The sequence below is a fragment of the Oncorhynchus tshawytscha genome, unplaced genomic scaffold (genome assembly GCF_018296145.1).
Source record: "Oncorhynchus tshawytscha isolate Ot180627B unplaced genomic scaffold, Otsh_v2.0 Un_contig_4773_pilon_pilon, whole genome shotgun sequence".
Lineage (NCBI taxonomy): Eukaryota > Metazoa > Chordata > Actinopteri > Salmoniformes > Salmonidae > Oncorhynchus > Oncorhynchus tshawytscha.
Window position 1 is genome coordinate 8,873 of NW_024608918.1, and position 26,128 is coordinate 35,000.

Here is a 26,128-nt window from a genome sequence, read left to right on the forward strand (position 1 = left end):
ACAAGTCCAACGCTCTAACCACTAGGCTACCTGCCGCCCCAACAATGATGAATAATATATTGAACAGATCTCAGATCAGCATCCCTACCTTAAAATACTTTCTGGAGACAGGCCTAGAAAAAACAAACTCCAAGCCCTACACATCATCACACAGACACACATTAAGACGAGGAGCTTGATGAAAAATGATATAAAAAGGAAAACAGACTGTCACCATTCTAACAGTCAGGTGATAAAATATCCTTCTAGTTCAGGGGGGGACAAAGATCACCAGGAAATAGTCCCATCATTGACCACAACCAAAAGGACAAATAAATGTAGAGACTGAACAGTACTGGGATAGTACTGTTACGACTCCATGAGCTCTTCCCTCCTTCCTGTACTGTTACGACTCCATGAGCTCTTCCCTCCTTCCTGTACTGTTACGACTCCATGAGCTCTTCCCTCCTTCCCTGACTCCATGAGCTCTTCCCTCCTTCCTGTACTGTTACGACTCCATGAGCTCTTCCCTCCTTCCTGTACTGTTACGACTCCATGAGCTCTTCCCTCCTTCCTGTACTGTTACGACTCCATGAGCTCTTCCCTCCTTCCTGTACTGTTACGACTCCATGAGCTCTTCCCTCCTTCCTGTACTGTTACGACTCCATGAGCTCTTCCTCCTTCCAGAAACGGCTGTAGACCAACGAGGAAGACCCACATGGAACTGGACTTTTTGGGGGTGAATCTCCCGTTGACTTCAAAGCTTGACTTGTTATGCTAAAGTCCAAGAGAGAAATTAGTCCGGGAAGACTCCCCCAGTCAGTCAGGTAGGAGGAGTCTATCCATTACATCAGTCAGGTAGGAGGAGTCTATCCATTACATCAGTCAAGTAGGAGGAGTCTATCCATTACATCAGTGCAGGAAGACTCCCCCCAGTCAGTCAGGTAGGAGGAGTCTATCCATTACATCAGTCAGGTAGGAGGAGTCTATCCATTAAATCAGTCAGGTAGGAGGAGTCTATCCATTACATCAGTCAGTAGGAGGAGTCTATCCATTGCAGGAAGACTCAGTCAGTCAGGTAGGAGAGTCTCCATTACATCCAGTCTATCCATTAAATCAGTCAGGTAGGAGGAGTCTATCCATTACATCAGTCATGTAGGAGGAGTCTATCCATTACATCAGTCCAGGAAGACTCCCCCAGTCAGTCAGGTGGGAGGAGTCTATCCATTACATCAGTCATGTAGGAGGAGTCTATCCATTACATCAGTCCAGGTAGACTCCCCCAGTCAGTCAGGTAGGAGGAGTCTATCCATTACATCAGTCCAGGAAGACTCCCCCAGTCAGTCAGGTAGGAGGAGTCTATCCATTACATCAGTCCAGGAAGACTCCCCCAGTCAGTCAGGTAGGAGGTCAATCCATTACATCAGTCCAGGAAGACTCCCCAGTCAGTCAGGTAGGAGGAGGAGTCTATCCATTACATCAGTCAAGGAAGACTCCCCAGTCAGTCAGGTAGGAGGAGTCTATCCATTACATCAGTCCAGGAAGACTCCCCCAGTCAGTCAGGTAGGAGGAGTCTATCCATTACATCAGTCCAGGAAGACTCCCCCCAGTCAGTCAGGTAGGAGGAGTCTATCCATTACATCAGTCCAGGAAGACTCCCCGAGTCAGTCAGGTAGGAGGAGGGCGTAGTGGTGAAACCCCATCAAAGCCAGTTCAGCACAGCAGCAATGGAGGACAGTGGTGAGTATGTATGAGACAGTATGGATGCACATGTGTGTTCCTTACAATACGTTCTTGTGTCTCTGTATACTGTTGATGGATAAAGTTCTCCACATCCTGCTGTGTGTGTGTGTGTGTGTGTGTGTGTGTGTGTGTGTGTGTGTGTGTGTGTGTGTGTGTGTGTGTGTGTGTGTGTGTGTACTACATATGAATGGATGTCTATGTCCCTGTTAGTCCATGTCTCAGGCCACAGTCTGTCCTCTGTGGGGGTCTGTTGGGGGGTCTGTTGGGGGGTCTGTTGGGGGTCTGTGGGGGGCTGGGGTTCAACAATCCTCCATCCTCTTCCTCCTGTAACCCTCTGCTCTTTCCCTCCTCGTCCTCCTCTTGCCGCTCTGACTTCTGTTTCTCTGCCTTGGTCTTGAACCTCAGCCCGTGACCTTTAAACCAGACGAGAGGAAATAAAGGATATATCAGAGAAAGACAGCTGTGTGTGTGTGTGTCTGTGTGTGTGTGTGTGTCTGTCTGTGTGTGTGTGTGTCTGTGTGTGTCTGTGTGTGTGTGTGTGTGTGTGTGTCTGTGTGTGTGTGTGTGTCTGTCTGTCTGTGTGTGTGTGTGTCTGTGTGTGTCTGTGTGTGTGTGTGTGTGTCTGTGTGTGTCTGTGTGTGTGTGTGTGTGTGTGTGTCTGTGTGTGTCTGTGTGTGTGTGTGTGTGTGTGTGTCTGTGTGTGTCTGTGTGTGTGTGTGTCTGTGTGTGTCTGTGTGTGTGTGTGTGTGTGTCTGTGTGTGTGTGTGTGTGTGGTGGGGGGGACTCACTTGGGCAGTCTGCCACCTCCTTGTGGGCCTTCTTTTTACAGCAGCCTCGACACAGGTTGAATACACTGATTACCCTACAGAGAGAGACAGGTTGAATACACACTGATTACCCTACAGAGAGAGACAGGTTGAATACACACTGATTACCCTACAGAGAGAGACAGGTTGAATACACACTGATTACCCTACAGAGAGAGACAGGTTGAATACACACTGATTACCCTACAGAGAGAGACAGGTTGAATACACACTGATTACCCTACAGAGAGAGACAGGTTGAATACACACTGATTACCCTACAGAGAGAGACAGGTTGAATACACACTGATTACCCTACAGAGAGAGACAGGTTGAATACACACTGATTACCCTACAGAGAGAGACAGGTTGAATACACACTGATTACTCTACAGAGAGAGACAGGTTGAATACACACTGATTACCCTACAGAGAGAGACAGGTTGAATACACACTGATTACCCTACAGAGAGAGACAGGTTGAATACACACTGATTACCCTACAGAGAGAGACAGGTTGAATACACACTGATTACCCTACAGAGAGACAGGTTGAATACACACTGATTACCCTACAGAGAGACAGGTTGAATACACATTGTTTACCCTACAGAGAGAGACAGGTTGAATACACACTGATTACCCTACAGAGAGAGACAGGTTGAATACACAGATTTACAGAGAGAGAGAGGTTGAATACACACTGATTACCCTACAGAGAGAGAGAGAGAGGGGTTTAGGGACCTGGAGAGAAGGGGGGGTTAGGGCCCAGGAGAGGGGGTTAGGGCCCAGGAGAGGGGGTTAGGGACCTGGAGAGAGCGGGAGGGAGACAGATTAGGGACTTGGAGAGAGGGAGGGGGGTAGACAGGTTAGGGACCCGGAGAGGGGGTAGACGGGTTAGGGACCCGGAGAGGGGGTAGACGGGTTAGGGACCCGGAGAGGGGGTAGACGGGTTAGGGACCCGGAGAGGGGGTAGACGGGTTAGGGACCCGGAGAAGGGGAGAGATGGGTTAGGGACCTGGAAGTACAAAATTGCGCCAACAGACATGGCAGCTCTGCTTCTAGCTCCTAAGAATCTGCCCTGCATACGTAACACTATTATACACAGTCTCCATTGAACGTTTCTTAGTCCAGGGCTACACTTCATCTGTAATGAGGAACAGGGTGAAGAGGAGTTTACACATGGTAATGAGGAACAGGGTGAAGAGGAGGAACAGGGTGAAGAGGAGGAACAGGGTGAAGAGGAGGAACAGGGTGAAGAGGAGTTTACACATGGTAATGAGGATGGTAATGAGGAACAGGGTGAAGAGGAGTTTACACGTGGTAATGAGGAACAGGTGAAGAGGAGGAACAGGGTGAAGAGGTGGAACAGGGTGAAGAGGAGGAACAGGGTGAAGAGGGTTTACACATGGTAATGAGGAACAGGGTGAAGAGGAGGAACAGGGTGAAGAGGAGGAACAGGGTGAAGAGGAGTTTACACATGGTAATGAGGAACAGGGTGAAGAGGAGGAACAGGGTGAAGAGGAGTTTACACATGGTAATGAGGAACAGGGTGAAGAGGAGTTTACACATGGTAATGAGGAACAGGGTGAAGAGGAGGAACAGGTGAAGAGGAGGAACAGGGTGAAGAGGTGGAACAGGGTGAAGAGGAGGAACAGGGTGAAGAGGAGGAACAGGGTGAAGAGGAGGAACAGGGTGAAGAGGAGGAACAGGGTGAAGAGGAGGAACAGGGTGAAGAGGAGGAACAGGGTGAAGAGGAGGAACAGGGTGAAGAGGTGGAACAGGGTGAAGAGGAGTTTACACATGGTAATGAGGAACAGGGTGAAGAGGTTGCTCCACATGGTAATGAGGAACAGGGTGAAGAGGAGGAACAGGGTGAAGAGGAGGAACAGGGTGAAGAGGTGTTTACACATGGTAATGAGGAACAGGTGAAGAGGAGGAACAGGGTGAAGAGGTGGAACAGGGTGAAGAGGTGGAACAGGGTGAAGAGATGGAACAGGGTGAAGAGGAGGAACAGGGTGAAGAGGAGGAACAGGGTGAAGAGGAGGAACAGGGTGAAGAGGTGGAACAGGGTAAAAGGTCGTCCCTCCAGACCTTTGGATTTCCACACTGCTCACACTTGATGTACTGCAGAGAAAACAGGGGTAAAACAGAGGTTATCTACTGTACTATGGGGGTAAAACAGAGGTTATCTACTGTACTATGGGGGTAAAACAGAGGTTATCTACTGTACTATGGGGGTAAAACAGAGGTTATCTACTGTACTATGGGGGTAAAACAGAGGTTATCTACTGTACTATGGGGTAAAACAGAGGTTATCTACTGTACTATGGGGGTAAAACAGAGGTTATCTACTGTACTATGGGGGTAAAACAGAGGTTATCTACTGTACTATGGGGGTAAAACAGAGGTTATCTACTGTACTATGTGTCGGCTGAGGCGCTGTAGATTCTGTAGCATTATAAACTGGGTGGTTCCAGCCCTGAATGCTGATTGGCTGACAGCCGTGGCATACCACGGGTATGACAAAACATATACCAATATGCCACGGCTACGCTGAGTGTCTGGACACAACCCTTAGCCGTGGTATAATGGCCATATACCACGATCCCCCGAGGCGTCTTATTGCTGTTATAAACTGGTTACCAACGTAATTAGAGCAGTTAAAACACATGTTTTGTCATACACTGGGTGGTTCGAGCCCTGAATGCTGATTGGCTGACAGCTGGTGTATATCAGACCGTACACCACGGGTGTGACAAAACATTTCGTTTCACTGCCCTAATTATGTTGGTAACCAGTTTATAACAGCAATAAGGCACCTTGGGGGTGTGTGGTATGTGGCCAATATCCCACGGCTAAGGGCCGTATTGCTTAATTAGACTGGATAGAGAGTCTAGGTAACTGCAGTACTACGAGGAAAAATAACTCACGCTTCTGCTCCGGACAGAAGTTCTTGTGGGGGTTTCTGGCTTTCTTTTTCTGTTTGTTTTTGGAGAGGGCATCGCACGCCCCGTCCGAGTCCTCCTGTGACAACGCCCTCTTGTGACACCCTGCCTTCACCTCCGTACCGTTGCTGTTAGCAACCGGAGCCTTCGGCCTGGCAGGAACAATGTTCATCGTCACGGCAACGCGTTACGGTTTCTGTGTGTGTGGACTTGACGACTTTGTATTGTATTGGTCAAATTGTATTGGTCACGTACACATGGTCAGCAGATGTTATTGGTCAGCAGATGTTATTGGTCAGCAGATGTTAATGGTCAGCAGATGTTAATGGTCAGCAGATGTTAATGGTCAGCAGGTGTTAATGGTCAGCAGGTGTTAATGGTCAGCAGGTGTTAATGGTCAGCAGATGTTAATGGTCAGCAGGTGTTAATGGTCAGCAGATGTTAATGGTCACATATGGTCACATGGTCAGCAGGTGTTATTGGTCAGCAGATGTTAATGGTCAGCAGATGTTAATGGTCAGCAGATGTTAATGGTCAGCAGATGTTAATGGTCAGCAGGTGTTAATGGTCAGCAGATGTTAATGGTCAGCAGATGTTAATGGTCAGCAGGTGTTAATGGTCAGCAGGTGTTAATGGTCAGCAGATGTTAATGGTCACATACACATGGTCAGCAGATGTTAATGGTCAGCAGGTGTTAATGGTCAGCAGATGTTAATGGTCAGCAGGTGTTAATGGTCAGCAGGTGTTAATGGTCAGGTACACATGGTCAGCAGATGTTAATGGTCAGCAGATGTTAATGGTCAGCAGGTGTTAATGGTCAGCAGATGTTAATGGTCAGCAGATGTTAATGGTCAGCAGGTGTTAATGGGTCATGGTAATGGTCAGCAGATGTTAATGGTCAGCAGGTGTTAATGGTCAGCAGGTGTTAATGGTCAGCAGGTGTTAATGGTCAGCAGATGTTAATGGTCAGCAGGTGTTAATGGTCAGCAGGTGTTAATGGTCAGCAGGTGTTAATGGTCAGCAGGTGTTAATGGTCAGCAGGTGTTAATGGTCAGCAGGTGTTAATGGTCAGCAGGTGTTAATGGTCAGCAGGTGTTAATGGTCAGCAGGTGTTAATGGTCAGCAGATGTTACATGGTCAGCAGATGTTAATGGTCAGCAGATGTTAATGGTCAGCAGGTGTTAATGGTCACACACATGGTCAGCAGATGTTAATGGTCAGCAGATGTTAATGGTCAGCAGGTGTTAATGGTCAGCAGGTGTTAATGGTCAGCAGATGTTAATGGTCAGCAGGTGTTAATGGTCAGCAGGTGTTAATGGTCAGCAGGTGTTAATGGTCAGCAATGTTAATGGTCAGCAGGTGTTAATGGTCAGCAGGTGTTAATGGTCAGCAGGTGTTAATGGTCAGCAGGTGTTAATGGTCACATACACATGGTCAGCAGATGTTAATGGTCAGCAGATGTTAATGGTCAGCAGGTGTTAATGGTCACATACACATGGTCAGCAGATGTTAATGGTCAGCAGGTGTTAATGGTCAGCAGGTGTTAATGGTCAGCAGATGTTAATGGTCAGCAGGTGTTAATGGTCAGCAGGTGTTAATGGTCAGCAGGTGTTAATGGTCACATACACATGGTCAGCAGATGTTAATGGTCAGCAGATGTTAATGGTCACATACACATGGTCAGCAGATGTTAATGGTCACATACACATGGTCAGCAGATGTTAATGGTCAGCAGGTGTTAATGCGAGTGTAGCGAAATGCTTGTACTTCTAGTTCCGACTGCAGTGCAGTAATATCTAACATTTTCACAACAACTACCTAATACACAACACATCTAAGTAAAGGAATGTACACAGATCTCAAGTTAGGATTCTCAACAGGAAATTGTCACTCACACTGGTCTGACGTACGGCTGGCAGATCCAATGAGGGAATGGCAGCCCAACCACCTGCCCCGCCTCCTCTCCTCCATTGGTTATCTCCTCCTGCAGAGGTTAAACAAATGAGAAAAGAACCAGTGTCATCATCTAGCTGTGTTGGGAGGAGGGAGAAGAGGGGGGAGGGGGAGAAGAGGGAGAGGGGGAAGAAGAGGGGAGGGGAAGAAGAGGGAGAGGGGGAAGAAGAGGGGAGGGGGAGAAGGGAGAGAGGGAGAGGGGAGAAGAGGGAGAAGAGGGGGGAGAAGAGGGAGGGGGAAGAAGGGGAGGGGGGGAAGAAGAGGGGGAAGAAGGGGGGGGAGAAGAGGGGAGGGGGAGAAGAGGGGGAGAAGGGTGAAGAAGAGGGGGAAGAAGAGGGGGAGAGGGGAGAAGAGGGGGAGGGGGAGAAGGGTGAAGAAGAGGGGGAAGAAGAGGGGAGGAGGGAGAAGAGGGGAAAAAGAGGAGGAGCAATGGGTGAGGAAGAGAAACTAAAAAGGAGTAAAACATTTTGGGGAGGAGGGAAGGAAAGGTGAAAAACAGAATGATCCCTTGGTACCTGACAGTGTAGCTAACCCTAGGTACCTGACAGTGTAGCTAACCCTAGGTACCTGACAGTGTAGCTAACCCTAGGTACCTGACAGTGTAGCTAACCCTAGGTACCTGACAGTGTAGCTAACCCTAGGTACCTGACAGTGTAGCTAACCCTAGGTACCTGACAGTGTAGCTAACCCTAGGTACCTGACAGTGTAGCTAACCCTAGGTACCTGACAGTGTAGCTAACCCTAGGTACCTGACAGTGTAGCTAACCCTAGGTACCTGACAGTGTAGCTAACCCTAACCCTAGGTACCTGACAGTGTAGCTAACCCTAGGTACCTGACAGTGTAGCTAACCCTAACCCTAGGTACCTGACAGTGTAGCTAACCCTAACCCTAGGTACCTGACAGTGTAGTAACCCTAACCTAACCCTAGGTACCTGACAGTGTAGCTAACCCTAACCCTAGGTACCTGACAGTGTAGCTAACCCTAACCCTAGGTACCTGACCTGACCTAACCCTAGGTACCTGACAGTGTAGCTAACCCCCTAACCCTAGGTACCTGACAGTGTAGCTAACCCTAACCCTAGGTACCTGACAGTGTAGCTAACCCTAACCCTAGGTACCTGACAGTGTAGCTAACCCTAACCCTAGGTACCTGACAGTGTAGCTAACCCTAACCCTAGGTACCTGACAGTGTAGCTAACCCTAACCCTAGGTACCTGACAGTGTAGCTAACCCTAACCCTAGGTACCTGACAGTGTAGCTAACCCTAGGTACCTAACCCTAGGTACCTGACAGTGTAGCTAAACCTGACTAACCCTAGGTACCTGACAGTGTAGCTAACCCTAACCCTAGGTACCTGACAGTGTACCTAACCCTAACCCTAGGTACCTGACAGTGTAGCTAACCCTAACCCTAGGTACCTGACAGTGTAGCTAACCTAACCCTAGGTACCTGACAGTGTAGCTAACCCTAACCCTAGGTACCTGAACCCTAGGTACCTGACAGTGTAGCTAAACCTAACCCTAGGTACCTGACAGTGTAGCTAACCCTAACCCTAGGTACCTGACAGTGTAGCTAACCCTAACCCTAGGTACCTGACAGTGTAGCTAACTCTAACCCTAGGTACCTGACAGTGTAGCTAACCTAACCCTAGGTACCTGACAGTGTAGCTAACCCTAGGTACCTGACTAACCCTAGGTACCTGACAGTGTAGCTAACTCTAACCCTAGGTACCTGACAGTGTAGCTAACCCTAACCCTAGGTACCTGACAGTGTAGCTAACCCTAGGTACCTGACAGTGTAGCTAACCCTAACCCTAGGTACCTGACAGTGTAGCTAACCCTAGGTACCTGACAGTGTAGCTAACCCTAACCCTAGGTACCTGACAGTGTACCTGAAGTGTAGCTAACCCTAGGTACCTGACAGTGTAGCTAACCCTAACCCTAGGTACCTGACAGTGTAGCTAACCCTAACCCTAGGTACCTGGTACCTGACAGTGTAGCTAACCCTAGGTACCTGACAGTGTAGCCCTAGGTACCTGACAGTGTAGCTAACCCTAACCCTAGGTACCTGACAGTGCTAAGCTAACCCTAGGTACCTGACAGTGTAGCTAACCCTAACCCTAGGTACCTGACAGTGTAGCTAAGTCTAACCCTAGGTACCTGACAGTGTAGCTAACCTAACCCTAGGTACCTGACAGTGTAGCTAACCCTAGGTACCTGACAGGTACCTAACCCCCAGTGTACCTGACACCCTAACCCTAGGTACCTGACAGTGTAGCTAACCCTAACCCTAGGTACCTGACAGTGTAGCTAACCCTAACCCTAGGTACCTGACAGTGTAGCTAACCCTAACCCTAGGTACCTGACAGTGTAGCTAACCCTAACCCTAGGTACCTGACAGTGTAGCTAACCCTAACCCTAGGTACCTGACAGTGTAGCTAACCTAACCCTAGGTACCTGACAGTGTAGCTAACCCTAACCCTAGGTACCTGACAGTGTAGCTAACCCTAGTGTAGTAACCCTAACCCTAGGTACCTGACAGTGTAGCTAACCCTAACCCTAGGTACCTGACAGTGTAGCTAACCCTAGGTACCTGACAGTGTAGCTAACTGACTAACCCTAGGTACCTGACAGTGTAGCTAACCCTAGGTACCTGACAGTGTAGCTAACCCTAACCCTAGGTACCTGACAGTGTAGCTAACTAACCCTAACCCTAGGTACCTGACAGTGTAGCTAACCCTAGGTACCTGACAGTGTAGCTAACCTAACCCTAGGTACCTGACAGTGTAGCTAACCCTAGGTACCTGACAGTGTAGCTAACCCTAACCCTAGGTACCTGACAGTGTAGCTAACCTAACCCTAGGTACCTGACAGTGTAGCTAACCCTAACCCTAGGTACCTGACAGTGTAGCTAACCCTAACCCTAGGTACCTGACAGTGTAGCTAACCCTAACCCTAGGTACCTGACAGTGTAGTACCTGAACCCTAACCCTAGGTACCTGACAGTGTAGCTAACCCTAACCCTAGGTACCTGACAGTGTAGCTAACCCTAACCCTAGGTACCTGACAGTGTACCTAGCTAACCTAACCCTAGGTACCTGACAGTGTAGCTAACCCTAACCCTAGGTACCTGACAGTGTAGCTAACCTAACCCTAGGTACCTGACAGTGTAGCTAACCCTAACCCTAGGTACCTGACAGTGTAGCTAACCCTAACCCTAGGTACCTGACAGTGTAGCTAACCCTAACCCTAGGTACCTGACAGTGTAGCTAACCTAACCCTAGGTACCTGACAGTGTAGCTAACCCTAACCCTAGGTACCTGACAGTGTAGCTAACCTAACCCTAGGTACCTGACAGTGTAGCTAACCCTAACCCTAGGTACCTGACAGTGTAGCTAACCCTAACCCTAGGTACCTGACAGTGTAGCTAACCCTAACCCTAGGTACCTGACAGTGTAGCTAACCCTAACCCTAGGTACCTGACAGTGTAGCTAACCCTAACCCTAGGTACCTGACAGTGTAGCTAACCCTAACCCTAGGTACCTGACAGTGTAGCTAACCTAACCCTAGGTACCTGACAGTGTAGCTAACCCTAACCCTAGGTACCTGACAGTGTAGCTAACCCTAACCCTAGGTACCTGACAGTGTAGCTAACCCTAACCCTAGGTACCTGACAGTGTAGCTAACCCTAGGTACCTGACACCCTAACCTAGGTACCTGACAGTGTAGCTAACTAGGTACCTAACCCTAGGTACCTGACAGTGTAGCTAACCCTAGGTACCTGACCTAACCCTAGGTACCTGACAGTGTAGCTAACCCTAACCCTAGGTACCTGACAGTGTAGCTAACCCTAGGTACCTGACAGTGTAGCTAACCCTAACCCTAGGTACCTGACAGTGTAGCTAACCCTAACCCTAGGTACCTGACAGTGTAGCTAACCCTAACCCTAGGTACCTGACAGTGTAGCTAACCCTAACCCTAGGTACCTGACAGTGTAGCTAACCCTAGGTACCTGACTAACCCTAGGTACCTGACAGTGTAGCTAACCCTAGGTACCTGACAGTGTAGCTAACCCTAACCCTAGGTACCTGACAGTGTAGCTAACCCTAACCCTAGGTACCTGACAGTGTAGCTAACCCTAACCCTAGGTACCTGACAGTGTAGCTAACCCTAACCCTAGGTAACCTGACAGTGTAGCTAACCCTAACCCTAGGTACCTGACAGTGTAGCTAAGTGTAGCTAACCCTAGGTACCTGACAGTGTAGCTAACCCTAACCCTAGGTACCTGACAGTGTAGCTAACCCTAAACCTAGGTACCTGACAGTGTAGCTAACCCTAACCCTAGGTACCTGACAGTGTAGCTAACCTAACCCTAGGTACCTGACAGTGTAGCTAACTCTAACCCTAGGTACCTGACAGTGTAACCCTAACCCTAGGTACCTGACAGTGTAGCTAACCCTAACCCTAGGTACCTGACAGTGTAGCTAACCCTAACCCTAGGTACCTGACAGTGTAGCTAACCCTAACCCTAGGTACCTGACAGTGTAGCTAACCCTAACCCTAGGTACCTGACAGTGTAGCTAACCCTAACCCTAGGTACCTGACAGTGTAGCTAACCCCTAACCCTAGGTACCTGACAGTGTAGCTAACCCTAACCCTAGGTACCTGACAGTGTAGCTAACCCTAACCCTAGGTACCTGACAGTGTAGCTAACCTAACCCTAGGTACCTGACAGTGTAGCTAACCCTAGGTACCTGACAGTGTAGCTAACCCTAACCCTAGGTACCTGACAGTGTAGCTAACTCTAACCCTAGGTACCTGACAGTGTAGCTAACCCTAGGTACCTGACAGTGTAGCTAACCCTAGGTACCTGACAGTGTAGCTAACCCTAGGTACCTGACAGTGTAGCTAACCCTAACCCTAGGTACCTGACAGTGTAGCTAACCCTAACCCTAGGTACCTGACAGTGTAGCTAACCCTAACCCTAGGTACCTGACAGTGTAGCTAACCCTAACCCTAGGTACCTGACAGTGTAGCTAACCCTAACCCTAGGTACCTGACAGTGTAGCTAACCCTAACCCTAACCCTAGGTACCTGACAGTGTAGCTAACCCTAACCCTAGGTACCTGACAGTGTAGCTAACCCTAACCCTAGGTACCTGACAGTGTAGCTAACCCTAACCCTAGGTACCTGACAGTGTAGCTAACCCTAACCCTAGGTACCTGACAGTGTAGCTAACCTAACCCTAGGTACCTGACAGTGTAGCTAACCCTAACCCTAGGTACCTGACAGTGTAGCTAACCCTAACCCTAGGTACCTGACAGTGTAGCTAACCCTAACCCTAGGTACCTGACAGTGTAGCTAACTAGGTACCTAACCCTAGGTACCTGACAGTGTAGCTAACCCTAACCCTAGGTACCTGACTAGGTGTAGCTAACTCTAACCCTAGGTACCTGACAGTGTAGCTAACCCTAACCCTAGGTACCTGACAGTGTAGCTAACCCTAACCCTAGGTACCTGACAGTGTAGCTAACTCTAACCCTAGGTACCTGACAGTGTAGCTAACCCTAACCCTAGGTACCTGACAGTGTAGCTAACCCTAACCCTAGGTACCTGACAGTGTAGCTAACCCTAACCCTAGGTACCTGACAGTGTAGCTAACCTAACCCTAGGTACCTGACAGTGTAGCTAACCCTAACCCTAGGTACCTGACAGTGTAGCTAACCCTAACCCTAGGTACCTGACAGTGTAGCTAACCCTAACCCTAGGTACCTGACAGCATAGTAACACTAACCCTAACCTAGGTACCTGACAGCATAGCTAACACTAACCCTAGGTACCTGACAGTGTAGGTAACCCTAACCCTAGGTACCTGACAGTGTAGCTAACCCTAACCCTAGGTACCTGACAGTGTAGCTAACCCTAACCCTAGGTACCTGACAGTGTAGCTAACCCTAACCCTAGGTACCTGACAGTGTAGCTAACCCTAACCCTTGGTACCTGGCAGTGTAGCTAACCCTAACCCTAGGTACCTGACAGTGTAGCTAACCCTAACCCTAGGTACCTGACAGTGTAGCTAACCCTAACCCTAGGTACCTGACAGTGTAGCTAACCCTAGGTACCTGACGGTGTAGCTAACTCTAACCCTAGGTACCTGACAGTGTAGCTAACCCTAACCCTAGGTACCTGACAGTGTAGCTAACCCTAACCCTAAGTACCTGACAGTGTAGCTAACTCTAACCCTAGGTACCTGACAGTGTAGCTAACCCTAACCCTAGGTACCTGACAGTGTAGCTAACCCTAACCCTAGGTACCTGACAGTGTAGCTAACCCTAACCCTAGGTACCTGACAGTGTAGCTAACCTAAACCTAGGTACCTGACAGTGTAGCTAACCCTAACCCTAGGTACCTGACAGTGTAGCTAACCCTAACCCTAGGTACCTGACAGTGTAGCTAACTCTAACCCTAGGTACCTGACAGTGCTAACCCTAACCCTAGGTACCTGACAGTGTAGCTAACTCTAACCCTAGGTACCTGACAGTGTAGCTAACCCTAACCCTAGGTACCTGACAGTGTAGCTAACCCTAACCCTAAGTACCTGACAGTGTAGCTAACTCTAACCCTAGGTACCTGACAGTGTAGCTAACCCCCTAACCCTAGGTACCTGACAGTGTAGCTAACCCTAACCCTAGGTACCTGACAGTGTAGCTAACCCTAACCCTAGGTACCTGACAGTGTAGCTAACCTTAACCCTAGGTACCTGACAGTGTAGCTAACCCTAACCCTAGGTACCTGACAGTGTAGCTAACCTAACCCTAGGTACCTGACAGTGTAGCTAACCCTAACCCTAGGTACCTGACAGCATAGCTAACACTAACCCTAACCCTAGGTACCTGACAGCATAGCTAACACTAACCCTAGGTACCTGACAGTGTAGCTAACCCTAACCCTAGGTACCTGACAGTGTAGCTAACCCTAACCCTAGGTACCTGACAGTGTAGCTAACCCTAGGTACCTGACAGTGTAGCTAACCTAACCCTAGGTACCTGACAGTGTAGCTAACCCTAACCCTAGGTACCTGACAGTGTAGCTAACCCTAACCCTAGGTACCTGACAGTGTAGCTAACCCTAACCCTAGGTACCTGACAGTGTAGCTAACCTAACCCTAGGTACCTGACAGTGTAGCTAACCCTAGGTAGGTACCTGACAGTGTAGCTAACTCTAACCCTAGGTACCTGACAGTGTAGCTAACCCTAACCCTAGGTACCTGACAGTGTAGCTAACCCTAACCCTAAGTACCTGACAGTGTAGCTAACTCTAACCCTAGGTACCTGACAGTGTAGCTAACCCTAACCCTAGGTACCTGACAGTGTAGCTAACCCTAACCCTAGGTACCTGACAGTGTAGCTAACCCTAACCCTAGGTACCTGACAGTGTAGCTAACCTTAACCCTAGGTACCTGACAGTGTAGCTAACCTAACCCTAGGTACCTGACAGTGTAGCTAACCCTAACCCTAGGTACCTGACAGTGTAGCTAACCCTAACCCTAGGTACCTGACAGCATAGCTAACACTAACCCTAACCCTAGGTACCTGACAGCATAGCTAACACTAACCCTAGGTACCTGGCAGCGTAGGTAACCCTAACCCTAGGTACCTGACAGTGTAGCTAACCCTAACCCTAGGTACCTGACAGTGTAGCTAACCCTAGGTACCTGACAGTGTAGCTAACCCTAACCCTAGGTACCTGGCAGCGTAGCTAACCCTAACCCTTGGTACCTGGCAGTGTAGCTAACCCTTGGTACCTGGCAGCGTAGTCTGAGTTGTCTGCTGACCTCTGTCAGCCCCTGCAGGTTCTTCACCTTTGCCAGCTCCTCTCTCAGGTCCTTGTGGATCTGCAGCCTGGAGAAACACTAACAAATAAAACACACACACAGATTGTGGCGATAGTGACTGAGTAGTACTAGTACTGAGTGTGTGTGTGTCCCTCTGAGTGTGTGTGTTACATACGTGTGGTGCCAGAGCTTGAAGAGGTGTGCTCGGACATAGGACAGGGTACAGGGAGGGTACTGACTGACCACCTCTAGATACTCCTCAGCCATCTCCCATACAGGAGGGCTGTGACCCTCAAACAGAGCTGGGTTATGGAGGTTCCCCTCTGGAAACACACACAGAGAGAGAGAGAAACACAGAGAGAGAAACACAGAGAGAGAGAGAAATAGAGAGAGAGAAACAGAGAGAGAGACAGACAGAGAGAGAGAAACACACAGAGAGAGAGAGAGAAACATACAGAGAACCACACACACACACAGAGAGAGATAAACAGAGAGAGAAAGATAGAAACACAGAGAAAGAGAGAAACACACAGAGAACCACACACACACAGAAAGAACCACACACACACACACACACAGAGAGATAACCATACACACACAGACCAATGAGAGAGAGAGAGAGAGAGAGAGAGAGAGAGAAAGTGATAAACACAAATTAGTAGGTGTTATGACTCTTGGGAGACTAATTACTCAAGGTGAGGCGGAGGTGTGTACCTGCACTCATCACCCCCTGTACTCCAGTCTCCTCCATACACTGCTCCACATCACTCAGGTGTTGGATGTTACCGTTAGCGAACACAGGGATGTTAACAGCGTTCCTATAGCAACAACACAGAGAGATAGAGAGAGTGACTGTTTAATGAACCCAGTATCAGCTATGTGACAATAGAATAGAGTACTGTACAGTAGAATATAATAGAATGTTTTCCTGTGAAGAAACTTCTTGGAGATCTACTAGACTACACAAACTGTCTCCCCTACTAGACTACACAAACTGTCTCCCCTACTAGACTACACAAACTGTCTCCCCTACTAGACTACACAAACTGTCTCCCCTACTAGACTACACAAACTGTCTCCCCTACTAGACTACACAAACTGTCTCCCCTACTAGACTACACAAACTGTCTCCCCTACTAGACTACACAAACTGTCTCCCCTACTAGACTACACAAACTGTCTCCCCTACTAGACTACACAAACTGTCTCCCCTACTAGACTACACAAACTGTCTCCCCTACTAGACTACAAACTGTCTCCCTACTAGACTACACAAACTGTCTCCCCTACTAGACTACACAAACTGTCTCCCTACTAGACTACACAAACTGTCTCCCCTACTAGACTACACAAACTGTCTCCCCTACTAGACTACACAAACTGTCTCCCTACTAGACTACACAAACTGTCTCCCTACTAGACTACACAAACTGTCTCCCCTACTAGACTACACAAACTGTCTCCCTACTAGACTACACAAACTGTCTCCCCTACTAGACTACACGAACTGTCTCCCCTACTAGACTACACGAACTGTCTCCCCTACTAGACTACACAAACTGTCTCCCCTACTAGACTATACAAACTACCTCCAACTACACAGCAGACACCTACTAGACTACAAACTGTCTCCCCTACTAGACTATACAAACTGTCTCCAACTACACAGCAGACACCTACTAGACTACAAACTGTCTCCCCTACTAGACTATACAAACTGTCTCCAACTACACAGCAGAGACCTACTAGACTACACAAACTGTCTCCCCTACTAGACTACACAAACTGTCTCCCCTACTAGACTACACAAACTGTCTCCCCTACTAGACTACACAAACTGTCTCCCCTACTAGACTACACAAACTGTCTCCCCTACTAGACTACACAAACTGTCTCCCCTACTAGACTACACAAACTGTCTCCCCTACTAGACTACACAAACTGTCTCCCCTACTAGACTACACAAACTGTCTCCCCTACTAGACTACACGAACTGTCTCCCCTACTAGACTACACGAACTGTCTCCCCTACTAGACTACACAAACTGTCTCCCCTACTAGACTATACAAACTACCTCCAACTACACAGCAGACACCTACTAGACTACAAACTGTCTCCCCTACTAGACTATACAAACTACCTCCAACTACACAGCAGACACCTACTAGACTACAAACTGTCTCCCCTACTAGACTATACAAACTACCTCCAACTACACAGCAGAGACCTACTAGACTATACAAACTGTCTCCCCTACTAGACTACAAACTGTCTCCCCTACTAGACTATACAAACTGTCTCCCCTACTAGACTATACAAACTACCTCCAACTACACAGCAGAGACCTACTAGACTACAAACTGTCTCCCCTACTAGACTATACAAACTGTCTCCAACTACACAGCAGACACCTACTAGACTACAAACTGTCTCCCCTACTAGACTATACAAACTGTCTCCAACTACACAGCAGAGACCTACTAGACTACACAAACTGTCTCCCCTACTAGACTACACAAACTGTCTCCCCTACTAGACTACACAAACTGTCTCCCCTACTAGACTACACAAACTGTCTCCCCTACTAGACTATACAAACTACCTCCAACTACACAGCAGACACCTACTAGACTACAAACTGTCTCCCCTACTAGACTATACAAACTACCTCCAACTACACAGCAGACACCTACTAGACTACAAACTGTCTCCCCTACTAGACTATACAAACTACCTCCAACTACACAGCAGAGACCTACTAGACTATACAAACTGTCTCCCCTACTAGACTATACAAACTACCTCCAACTACACAGCAGAGACCTACTAGACTACAAACTGTCTCCCCTACTAGACTATACAAACTGTCTCCAACTACACAGCAGACACCTACTAGACTACAAACTGTCTCCCCTACTAGACTATACAAACTGTCTCCAACTACACAGCAGAGACCTACTAGACTACAAACTGTCTCCCCTACTAGACTATACAAACTGTCTCCAACTACACAGCAGAGACCTACTAGACTACACAAACTACCTCCAACTACACAGCAGAGACCTACTAGACTACACAAACTGTCTCCAACTACACAGCAGAGACCTCCTGGACTACACAAACTGTCTCCAACTACACAGCAGAGACCTCCTAGACTACACAAACTACCTCCAACTACACAGCAGAGACCTACTGGACTATACAAACTGTCTCCAACTACACAGCAGAGACCTCCTGGACTACACAAACTGTCTCCAACTACACAGCAGAGACCTCCTAGACTACACAAACTACCTCCAACTACACAGCAGAGACCTACTGGACTATACAAACTGTCTCCAACTACACAGCAAAGACCTACTAGACTATACAAACTGTCTCCAACTACACAGCAGAGACCTCCTAGACTACACAAACTGTCTCCAACTACACAGCAGAGACCTACTAGACTACACAAACTACCTCCAACTACACAGCAGAGACCTACTAGACTACACAAACTACCTCCAACTACACAGCAGAGACCTACTAGACTACAAACTACCTCCAACTACACAGCAGAGACCTACTAGACTACACAAACTGTCTCCAACTACACAGCAGAGACCTACTGGACTATACAAACTGTCTCCAACTACACAGCAAAGACCTACTAGACTATACAAACTGTCTCCAACTACACAGCAGAGACTTACTAGACTACACAAACTACCTCCAACTACACAGCAGAGACCTACTAGACTATACAAACTACCTCCAACTACACAGCAGAGACCTACTAGACTACAAACTACCTCCAACTACACAGCAGACACCTACTAGACTACAAACTGTCTCCAACTACACAGCAGAGACTTACTAGACTACACAAACTACCTCCAACTACACAGCAGAGACCTACTAGACTATACAAACTACCTCCAACTACACAGCAGAGACCTACTAGACTACAAACTACCTCCAACTACACAGCAGAGACCTACTAGACTATACAAACTACCTCCAACTACACAGCAGAGACCTACTAGACTACAAACTACCTCCAACTACACAGCAGACACCTACTAGACTACAAACTGTCTCCCCTACTAGACTATACAAACTGTCTCCAACTACACAGCAGAGACCTACTAGACTATACAAACTGTCTCCAACTACACAGCAGAGACTTACTAGACTACACAAACTGTTTCCACCTGACAAACATAATATTGGTTCTTCTCTGTTCTCTTAATTGAACTGTGAGGGAACTGCAGTGTGCTTACCGTACAGCCTTGATGTGTTCCCAGCTAGCGATGCCTGTGGCGGGTCCTTTCTTAATTGAACTGTGAGGGAACTGCAGTGTGCTTACCATACAGCCTTGATGTGTTCCCAGCTAGCGATGCCTGCGGCGGGTCCTTTCTTAATTGAACTGTGAGGGAACTGCAGTGTGCTTACCATACAGCCTTGATGTGTTCCCAGCTAGCGATGCCTGTGGCGGGTCCTTTCTTAATTGAACTGTGAGGGAACTGCAGTGTGCTTACCGTACAGCCTTGATGTGTTCCCAGCTAGCGATGCCTGTGGCGGGTCCTTTCTTAATTGAACTGTGAGGGAACTGCAGTGTGCTTACCGTACAGCCTTGATGTGTTCCCAGCTAGCGATGCCTGTGGCGGGTCCTTTCTTAATTGAACTGTGAGGGAACTGCAGTGTGCTTACCATACAGCCTTGATGTGTTCCCAGCTAGCGATGCCTGCGGCGGGTCCTTTCTTAATTGAACTGTGAGGGAACTGCAGTGTGCTTACCATACAGCCTTGATGTGTTCCCAGCTAGCGATGCCTGTGGCGGGTCCTTTCTTAATTGAACTGTGAGGGAACTGCAGTGTGCTTACCGTACAGCCTTGATGTGTTCCCAGCTAGCGATGCCTGTCGCGGGTCCTTTCTGGTCCTTGGTCCGACCGTGAACGGTCAGCAGCTGAGACAGAGATGGAGAGGTCTGAATGACAAGACTTCCTACCCGGTTAAATATCTGTGTGTTGCTATGGAGACAGCATAGGTGACACTGCAGTACTACGAGGAAAGTTTTTGATGAGGCTCTTGTTCAGATATTTGTAAGTGGACTGGAGGCAGGGCATGAAAAGGGATAACGAATCCAGTTGTTTGTGTCATTCGTTTCGGGAAAGAACCTGCGAACAAACTACCTCCACCACCTCAAGCTCAACCTCGACAAGACGGCGCTGCTCATCCTCCCGGAAAGGCCTGCCTGCTCCAAGACCTCTCCATCACAGTTGACAACTCCATGGTGTTCCCATCCCAGGTGCTTGCACCTCTAAATATAATCTTGCTCATTTTAGGTAATGTTTCATAGAAGATCAAAATAAAATACTTGTGTGTGTGTGATGTTTCCCACCTGGCAGCCAGCCTTCTCCAGCATCTGAGCGTACTGAATTGCGCACCCAACTCACTCAGGTGCTTCGCTAAATCACATGTGACATTGTCCGTAAGCTTGAGTTAATTTAGAACACAAATGAATCATAGAATGATGGAAAGACCTGTGTGTTGTCCTTGTTAATGCAGACCGAGAAGAGCTCCAACTTCTTAATCATAGCCTCAATTTTTGTCCCGCACATTGAATATAGTTACGTAGAGTCCCTGTAATCCTAGATTCAGATCATTCAGGAGAGAGAAAACATCACCCAGATAGACAAACTACCTCCAACTACACAGCAGAGACCTACTAGACTACACAAACTACCTCCACCACCTCAAGCTCAACCTCGACAAGACGGCGCTGCTCATCCTCCCGGGAAAGGCCTGCCTGCTCCAAGACCTCTCCATCACAGTTGACAACTCCATGGTGTTCCCATCCCAGGTGCTTGCACCTCTAAATATAATCTTGCTCATTTTAGGTAATGTTTCATAGAAGATCAAAATAAAATACTTGTGTGTGTGTGATGTTTCCCACCTGGCAGCCAGCCTTCTCCAGCATCTGAGCGTACTGAACAGTCTCCTCCATCTTGTTAAACACACGGATCTTACAGGTGATGGGAACAGAGATCTTCTCATTGGCTAGCTTCACTAAGGAGAAACAGAGAGAAAAGACTGGCTAGCTTCACTAAGGAGAAACAGAGAGAAAAGACTGGCTAGCTTCACTAAGGAGAAACAGAGAGAAATGACTGGCTAGCTTCACTAAGGAGAAACACAGAGAAAAGACTGGCTAGCTTCACTAAGGAGAAACACAGAGAAATGACTGGCTAGCTTCACTAAGGAGAAACACAGAGAAAAGACTGGCTAGCTTCACTAAGGAGAAACAGAGAGAAAAGACTGGCTAGCTTCACTAAGGAGAAACAGAGAGAAAAGACTGGCTAGCTTCGCTAAGGAGAAACAGAGAGAAAAAGACTGGCTAGCTTCGCTAAGGAGAAACAGAGAGAAAAGACTGGCTAGCTTCACTAAGGAGAAACAGAGAGAAAAGACTGGCTAGCTTCACTAAGGAGAAACACAGAGAAATGACTGGCTAGCTTCACTAAGGAGAAACACAGAGAAAAGACTGGCTAGCTTCCCTAAGGAGAAACAGAGAGAAAAGACTGGCTAGCTTCACTAAGGAGAAACAGAGAGAAAAGACTGGCTAGCTTCACTAAGGAGAAACAGAGAGAAAAGACTGGCTAGCTTCGCTAAGGAGAAACAGAGAGAAAAAGACTGGCTAGCTTCGCTAAGGAGAAACAGAGAGAAAAGACTGGCTAGCTTCGCTAAGGAGGAACAGAGAGAAAAGACTGGCTAGCTTCACTAAGGAGAAACACAGAGAAAAGACTGGCTAGCTTCACTAAGGAGAAACAGAGAGAAAAGACTGGCTAGCTTCACTAAGGAGAAACAGAGAGAAAAGACTGGCTAGCTTCACTAAGGAGAAACAGAGAGAAAAGACTGGCTAGCTTCGCTAAGGAGAAACAGAGAGAAAAAGACTGGCTAGCTTCGCTAAGGAGAAACAGAGAGAAAAGACTGGCTAGCTTCACTAAGGAGGAACAGAGAGAAAAGACTGGCTAGCTTCACTAAGGAGAAACACAGAGAAAAGACTGGCTAGCTTCACTAAGGAGAAACAGAGAGAAAAGACTGGCTAGCTTCACTAAGGAGAAACACAGAGAAAAGACTGGCTAGCTTCCCTAAGGAGAAACAGAGAGAAAAGACTGGCTAGCTTCACTAAGGAGAAACAGAGAGAAAAGACTGGCTAGCTTCACTAAGGAGAAACAGAGAGAAAAGACTGGCTAGCTTCATTAAGGAGAAACTAGGACAGCAGAGACCCTGCCCATCTTCTGAAAACATATAGAACCCTAAACTTCCCCCAAAAAACTCACACGTAACAATTTTTTTCTACTAATTATCTAGTAAAAGACTGAGTGCTTATGATGTACTGACCATTCCAGACAGGTAAAACAGAGCATGACACCATTCCAGACAGGTAAAACACAGCATGACACCATTCCAGACAGGTAAAACACAGCATGACACCATTCCAGACAGGTAAAACATAGCATGACACCATTCCAGACAGGTAAAACACAGCATGACACCATTCCAGACAGGTAAAACAGAGCATGACACCATTCCAGACAGGTAAAACACAGCATGACACCATTCCAGACAGGTAAAACAGAGCATGACACCATTCCAGACAGGTAAAACACAGCATGACACCATTCCAGACAGGTAAAACACAGCATGACACCATTCCAGACAGGTAAAACACAGCATGACACCATTCCAGACAGGTAAAATGCATTATGATACCATTCCAGACAGGTAAAATGCATTATGACACCATTCCAGACAGGTAAAACGCATTATGACACCATTCCAGACAGGTAAAATGCATTATGACACCATTCCAGACAGGTAAAACACAGCATGACACCATTCCAGACAGGTAAAACGCATTATGACACCATTCCAGACATAGCATACTATATTTTATTTCTACCTCTCTCCCTCTTTTCTCTCTCTGTTCAAACTCACCCATCTTCTCCAGCAGCTCCCACTCATCCTGTAGGAAGACTCCGTAGTGCCCTTCGTCAGAAATAAATTAGAAACAAATTGACCCCAAACATACAGCATGCTTATCCTAATTGAAAACCACTTTTTTTTTTTTAAATCAGGGTTTCTCTCTCTCACACACACTATCTCTGTCTCTGAGTGGGGTTTCAGGGTTAGTTAGTACCTCTCTTGGCGATCATCTGTGGGCATCCCAGGTTGAGATCGATAGCATCACAGTAGTCCTGAGCCAGTAGACATGCCTGGACAAACACCTCTGGGTCGTTGGCACAGAACTGACACACACACACACACACACACACACACACAAAGTGCATCACAAACACCTCTGAGTCGTTGGCACAGAACTGAGACCATAACACAGGAATCGGGGTGATTGTAAAACTCAGAGGCTAGCTGAAACAGGGTGAGGGGTGATGGTAAAACTCAGAGGCTATCTGAAACAGGGTGAGGGGTGGTGGTGAAACACAGAGGCTAGCTGAAACAGGGTGAGAGGTGATGGTAAAACTCAAGAGGCTAGCTGAAACAGGGTGAGAGTGGATGGTAAAACACAGAGGCTAGCTGAAACAGGGTGAGAGTGGATGGTAAAACACAGAGGCTAGCTGAAACAGGGTGAGAGTGGATGGTAAAACACAGAGGCTAGCTGAAACAGGGTGAGAGGTGGTGGTAAAACACAGAGGCTAGCTGAAACAGGGTGAGAGTGGATGGTAAAACACAGAGGCTAGCTGAAACAGGGTGAGAGGTGGTGGTAAAACACAGAGGCTAGCTGAAACAGGGTGAGAGGTGGTGGTAAAACACAGAGGCTAGCTGAAACAGGGTGAGAGGTGGTGGTAAAACTCAAGAGGCTAGCTGAAACAGGGTGAGAGTGGATGGTAAAACACAGAGGCTAGCTGAAACAGGGTGAGAGTGGATGGTAAAACACAGAGGCTAGCTGAAACAGGGTGAGAGGTGGTGGTAAAACACAGAGGCTAGCTGAAACAGGGTGAGAGGTGGTGGTAAAACACAGAGGCTAGCTGAAACAGGGTGAGAGGTGGTGGTAAAACTCAAGAGGCTAGCTGAAACAGGGTGAGAGGTGGATGGTAAAACACAGAGGCTAGCTGAAACAGGGTGAGAGGTGGTGGTAAAACACAGAGGCTAGCTGAAACAGGGTGAGAGTGGATGGTAAAACACAGAGGCTAGCTGAAACAGGGTGAGAGGTGGTGGTAAAACTCAGAGGTCGGCTAATAGCTGTAGTTGAATCATACGACCTGTGACTGTGACACTCCATTCCCCTGTCGGCATGTGTTGTGTGTCTTTCTCTCTCACCTGTGTAATAAGCGGCCTGTCTTCGGGGCAGACTTCGCTGTACAGGTTGTCTTTCCTGTAGTTGGCGTCGCGTACAAACACCTGCGCGTGCAGCATGGGGGTGTAGCACAGCTCGGCGCCATGGCGACGGCTCAGTAGACGCCAGGCCAGTTCGCTCTGGTCCACCATGGGTGCAACGACGTAACGCGCCCCCCTTAGCGTGGTCTTCCAGAACTCAAAGCCTTGCAGCTTCACCGCCATCACAGCAACCTGACCTGACAGAGGGAGATGGGAATGAGAGAGAAAATTTTGTTTTGACCATAGGAGGACAATACAGTCAAAAATAAGAGGGTGCTGGGTAGAACTAAAGTATGAAGGGGATTCCCCTTGGGACACTGAGCACCTAAATGGGTCACGGTCTTTCTTGGATATTAACTGGCTCCTGAGTGAAGCAGTGGTCTAAGGCACTGCATCTCAATGCAAGAGGCTTCACCACAGTCCCTGGTTCGAATCCAGGCTGTATCACATCCGGCCATGATTGGGAGTCTCATAGGGTGGTGTATAATTGGCCCAGTGTCGTCCGGGTTTGGCCGGGGTAGGCCGTCATTGTAAATAAGAATTTGTTCTTAACTGACTTGCCTAGTTAAATAAAGGTTAAATAAAATTAATAAATAAAAAAAGAGACATAGTATGTCTGTAGGACTTAGAGACATAGTATATCTTGTAGGACTTAGAGACATAGTATGTCTGTAGGACTTATAGAGACATAGTATATCTGTAGGACTTATAGAGACATAGTATATCTGTAGGACTTATAGAGACATAGTATATCTGTAGGACTTGTAGAGACATAGTATATCTTGTAGGACTTATAGAGACATAGTATGTCTGTAGGACTTATAGAGACATAGTATATCTGTAGGACTTATAGAGACATAGTATATCTGTAGGACTTATAGAGACATAGTATATCTGTAGGACTTGTAGAGACATAGTATATCTGTAGGACTTATAGAGACATAGTATATCTGTAGGACATATGGGACTGATTAAATCTCTGGACAGTTTCCTAGGGTAGTTATTATATTCGTTTTGACAGTGTGATACCCCTCATCCTCACCTCCCCCAAGCATGATGCTCTGATGTGACAAAGACAATTTAATTCATCTTAATAAGGACATTTCTAAAACATTTTTCAAAGGAGCAGAGTTCCCGAGATCCACCAATGTTAGCGATCGCGTGTCAGAACTGGTGCACACATACTGTAGCTAGTTATACAGCCATTGGGTGCACATGACTCTTGGTTACCCAGCCAGCTAACGTTAGCACAGTAGCTAGTAAAATTCCTGTGGATTTCATCAACAAAAACATGTTAACGACACGCTAGAAGACATATCTAACATTTCATCAAAATGCTTGATAACACAAAATAACATTTACCTGTATGAGAAACACGTTGTAAAATTTACTCCAGGATGTTATCAACAGTGGTTCGAGTGCCAAACCAGTGTAACAGTCAAATATGACCGAGGGGAAACGATAAGTGGCAAAAGGTACCGCCTGGT

The 26,128-nt window shown here is 47.5% G+C and overlaps 1 protein-coding gene and 1 long non-coding RNA gene across 2 annotated transcripts in view; both read right to left on the minus strand.

Moving 5' to 3' along the window:
• Nucleotides 1-2,014: 2,014 nt before the first annotated feature.
• LOC121843951 lies at nt 2,015-2,580 on the minus strand. Its single transcript, XR_006081812.1, has 2 exons — nt 2,511-2,580; nt 2,015-2,135 (listed from the first exon to the last, which is right to left on the minus strand). It is a non-coding gene; the product is annotated as an uncharacterized LOC121843951 (long non-coding RNA).
• Nucleotides 2,581-4,850: 2,270 nt separating this feature from the next.
• The window catches only part of LOC121843950 (tRNA-dihydrouridine(16/17) synthase [NAD(P)(+)]-like), a 21,332-nt gene continuing 54 nt past the window's right edge, over nt 4,851-26,128 (minus strand). Inside the window, exons 1-11 of the mRNA XM_042313845.1 lie at nt 26,004-26,128; nt 24,585-24,838; nt 23,446-23,554; nt 23,244-23,294; nt 21,205-21,317; nt 20,132-20,214; nt 15,978-16,081; nt 15,439-15,586; nt 15,234-15,330; nt 7,372-7,460; nt 4,851-5,628 (exon numbers count right to left, since the gene is read on the minus strand). The exon at nt 26,004-26,128 is cut by the window's right edge and continues 54 nt beyond it. Of these exons, the coding sequence (XP_042169779.1) occupies nt 5,403-5,628; nt 7,372-7,460; nt 15,234-15,330; nt 15,439-15,586; nt 15,978-16,081; nt 20,132-20,214; nt 21,205-21,317; nt 23,244-23,294; nt 23,446-23,554; nt 24,585-24,824 (1,260 nt within the window). The 5' untranslated portion in view covers nt 24,825-24,838; nt 26,004-26,128 and the 3' untranslated portion in view covers nt 4,851-5,402. The remainder of the gene's footprint in view (nt 5,629-7,371; nt 7,461-15,233; nt 15,331-15,438; nt 15,587-15,977; nt 16,082-20,131; nt 20,215-21,204; nt 21,318-23,243; nt 23,295-23,445; nt 23,555-24,584; nt 24,839-26,003) is intronic.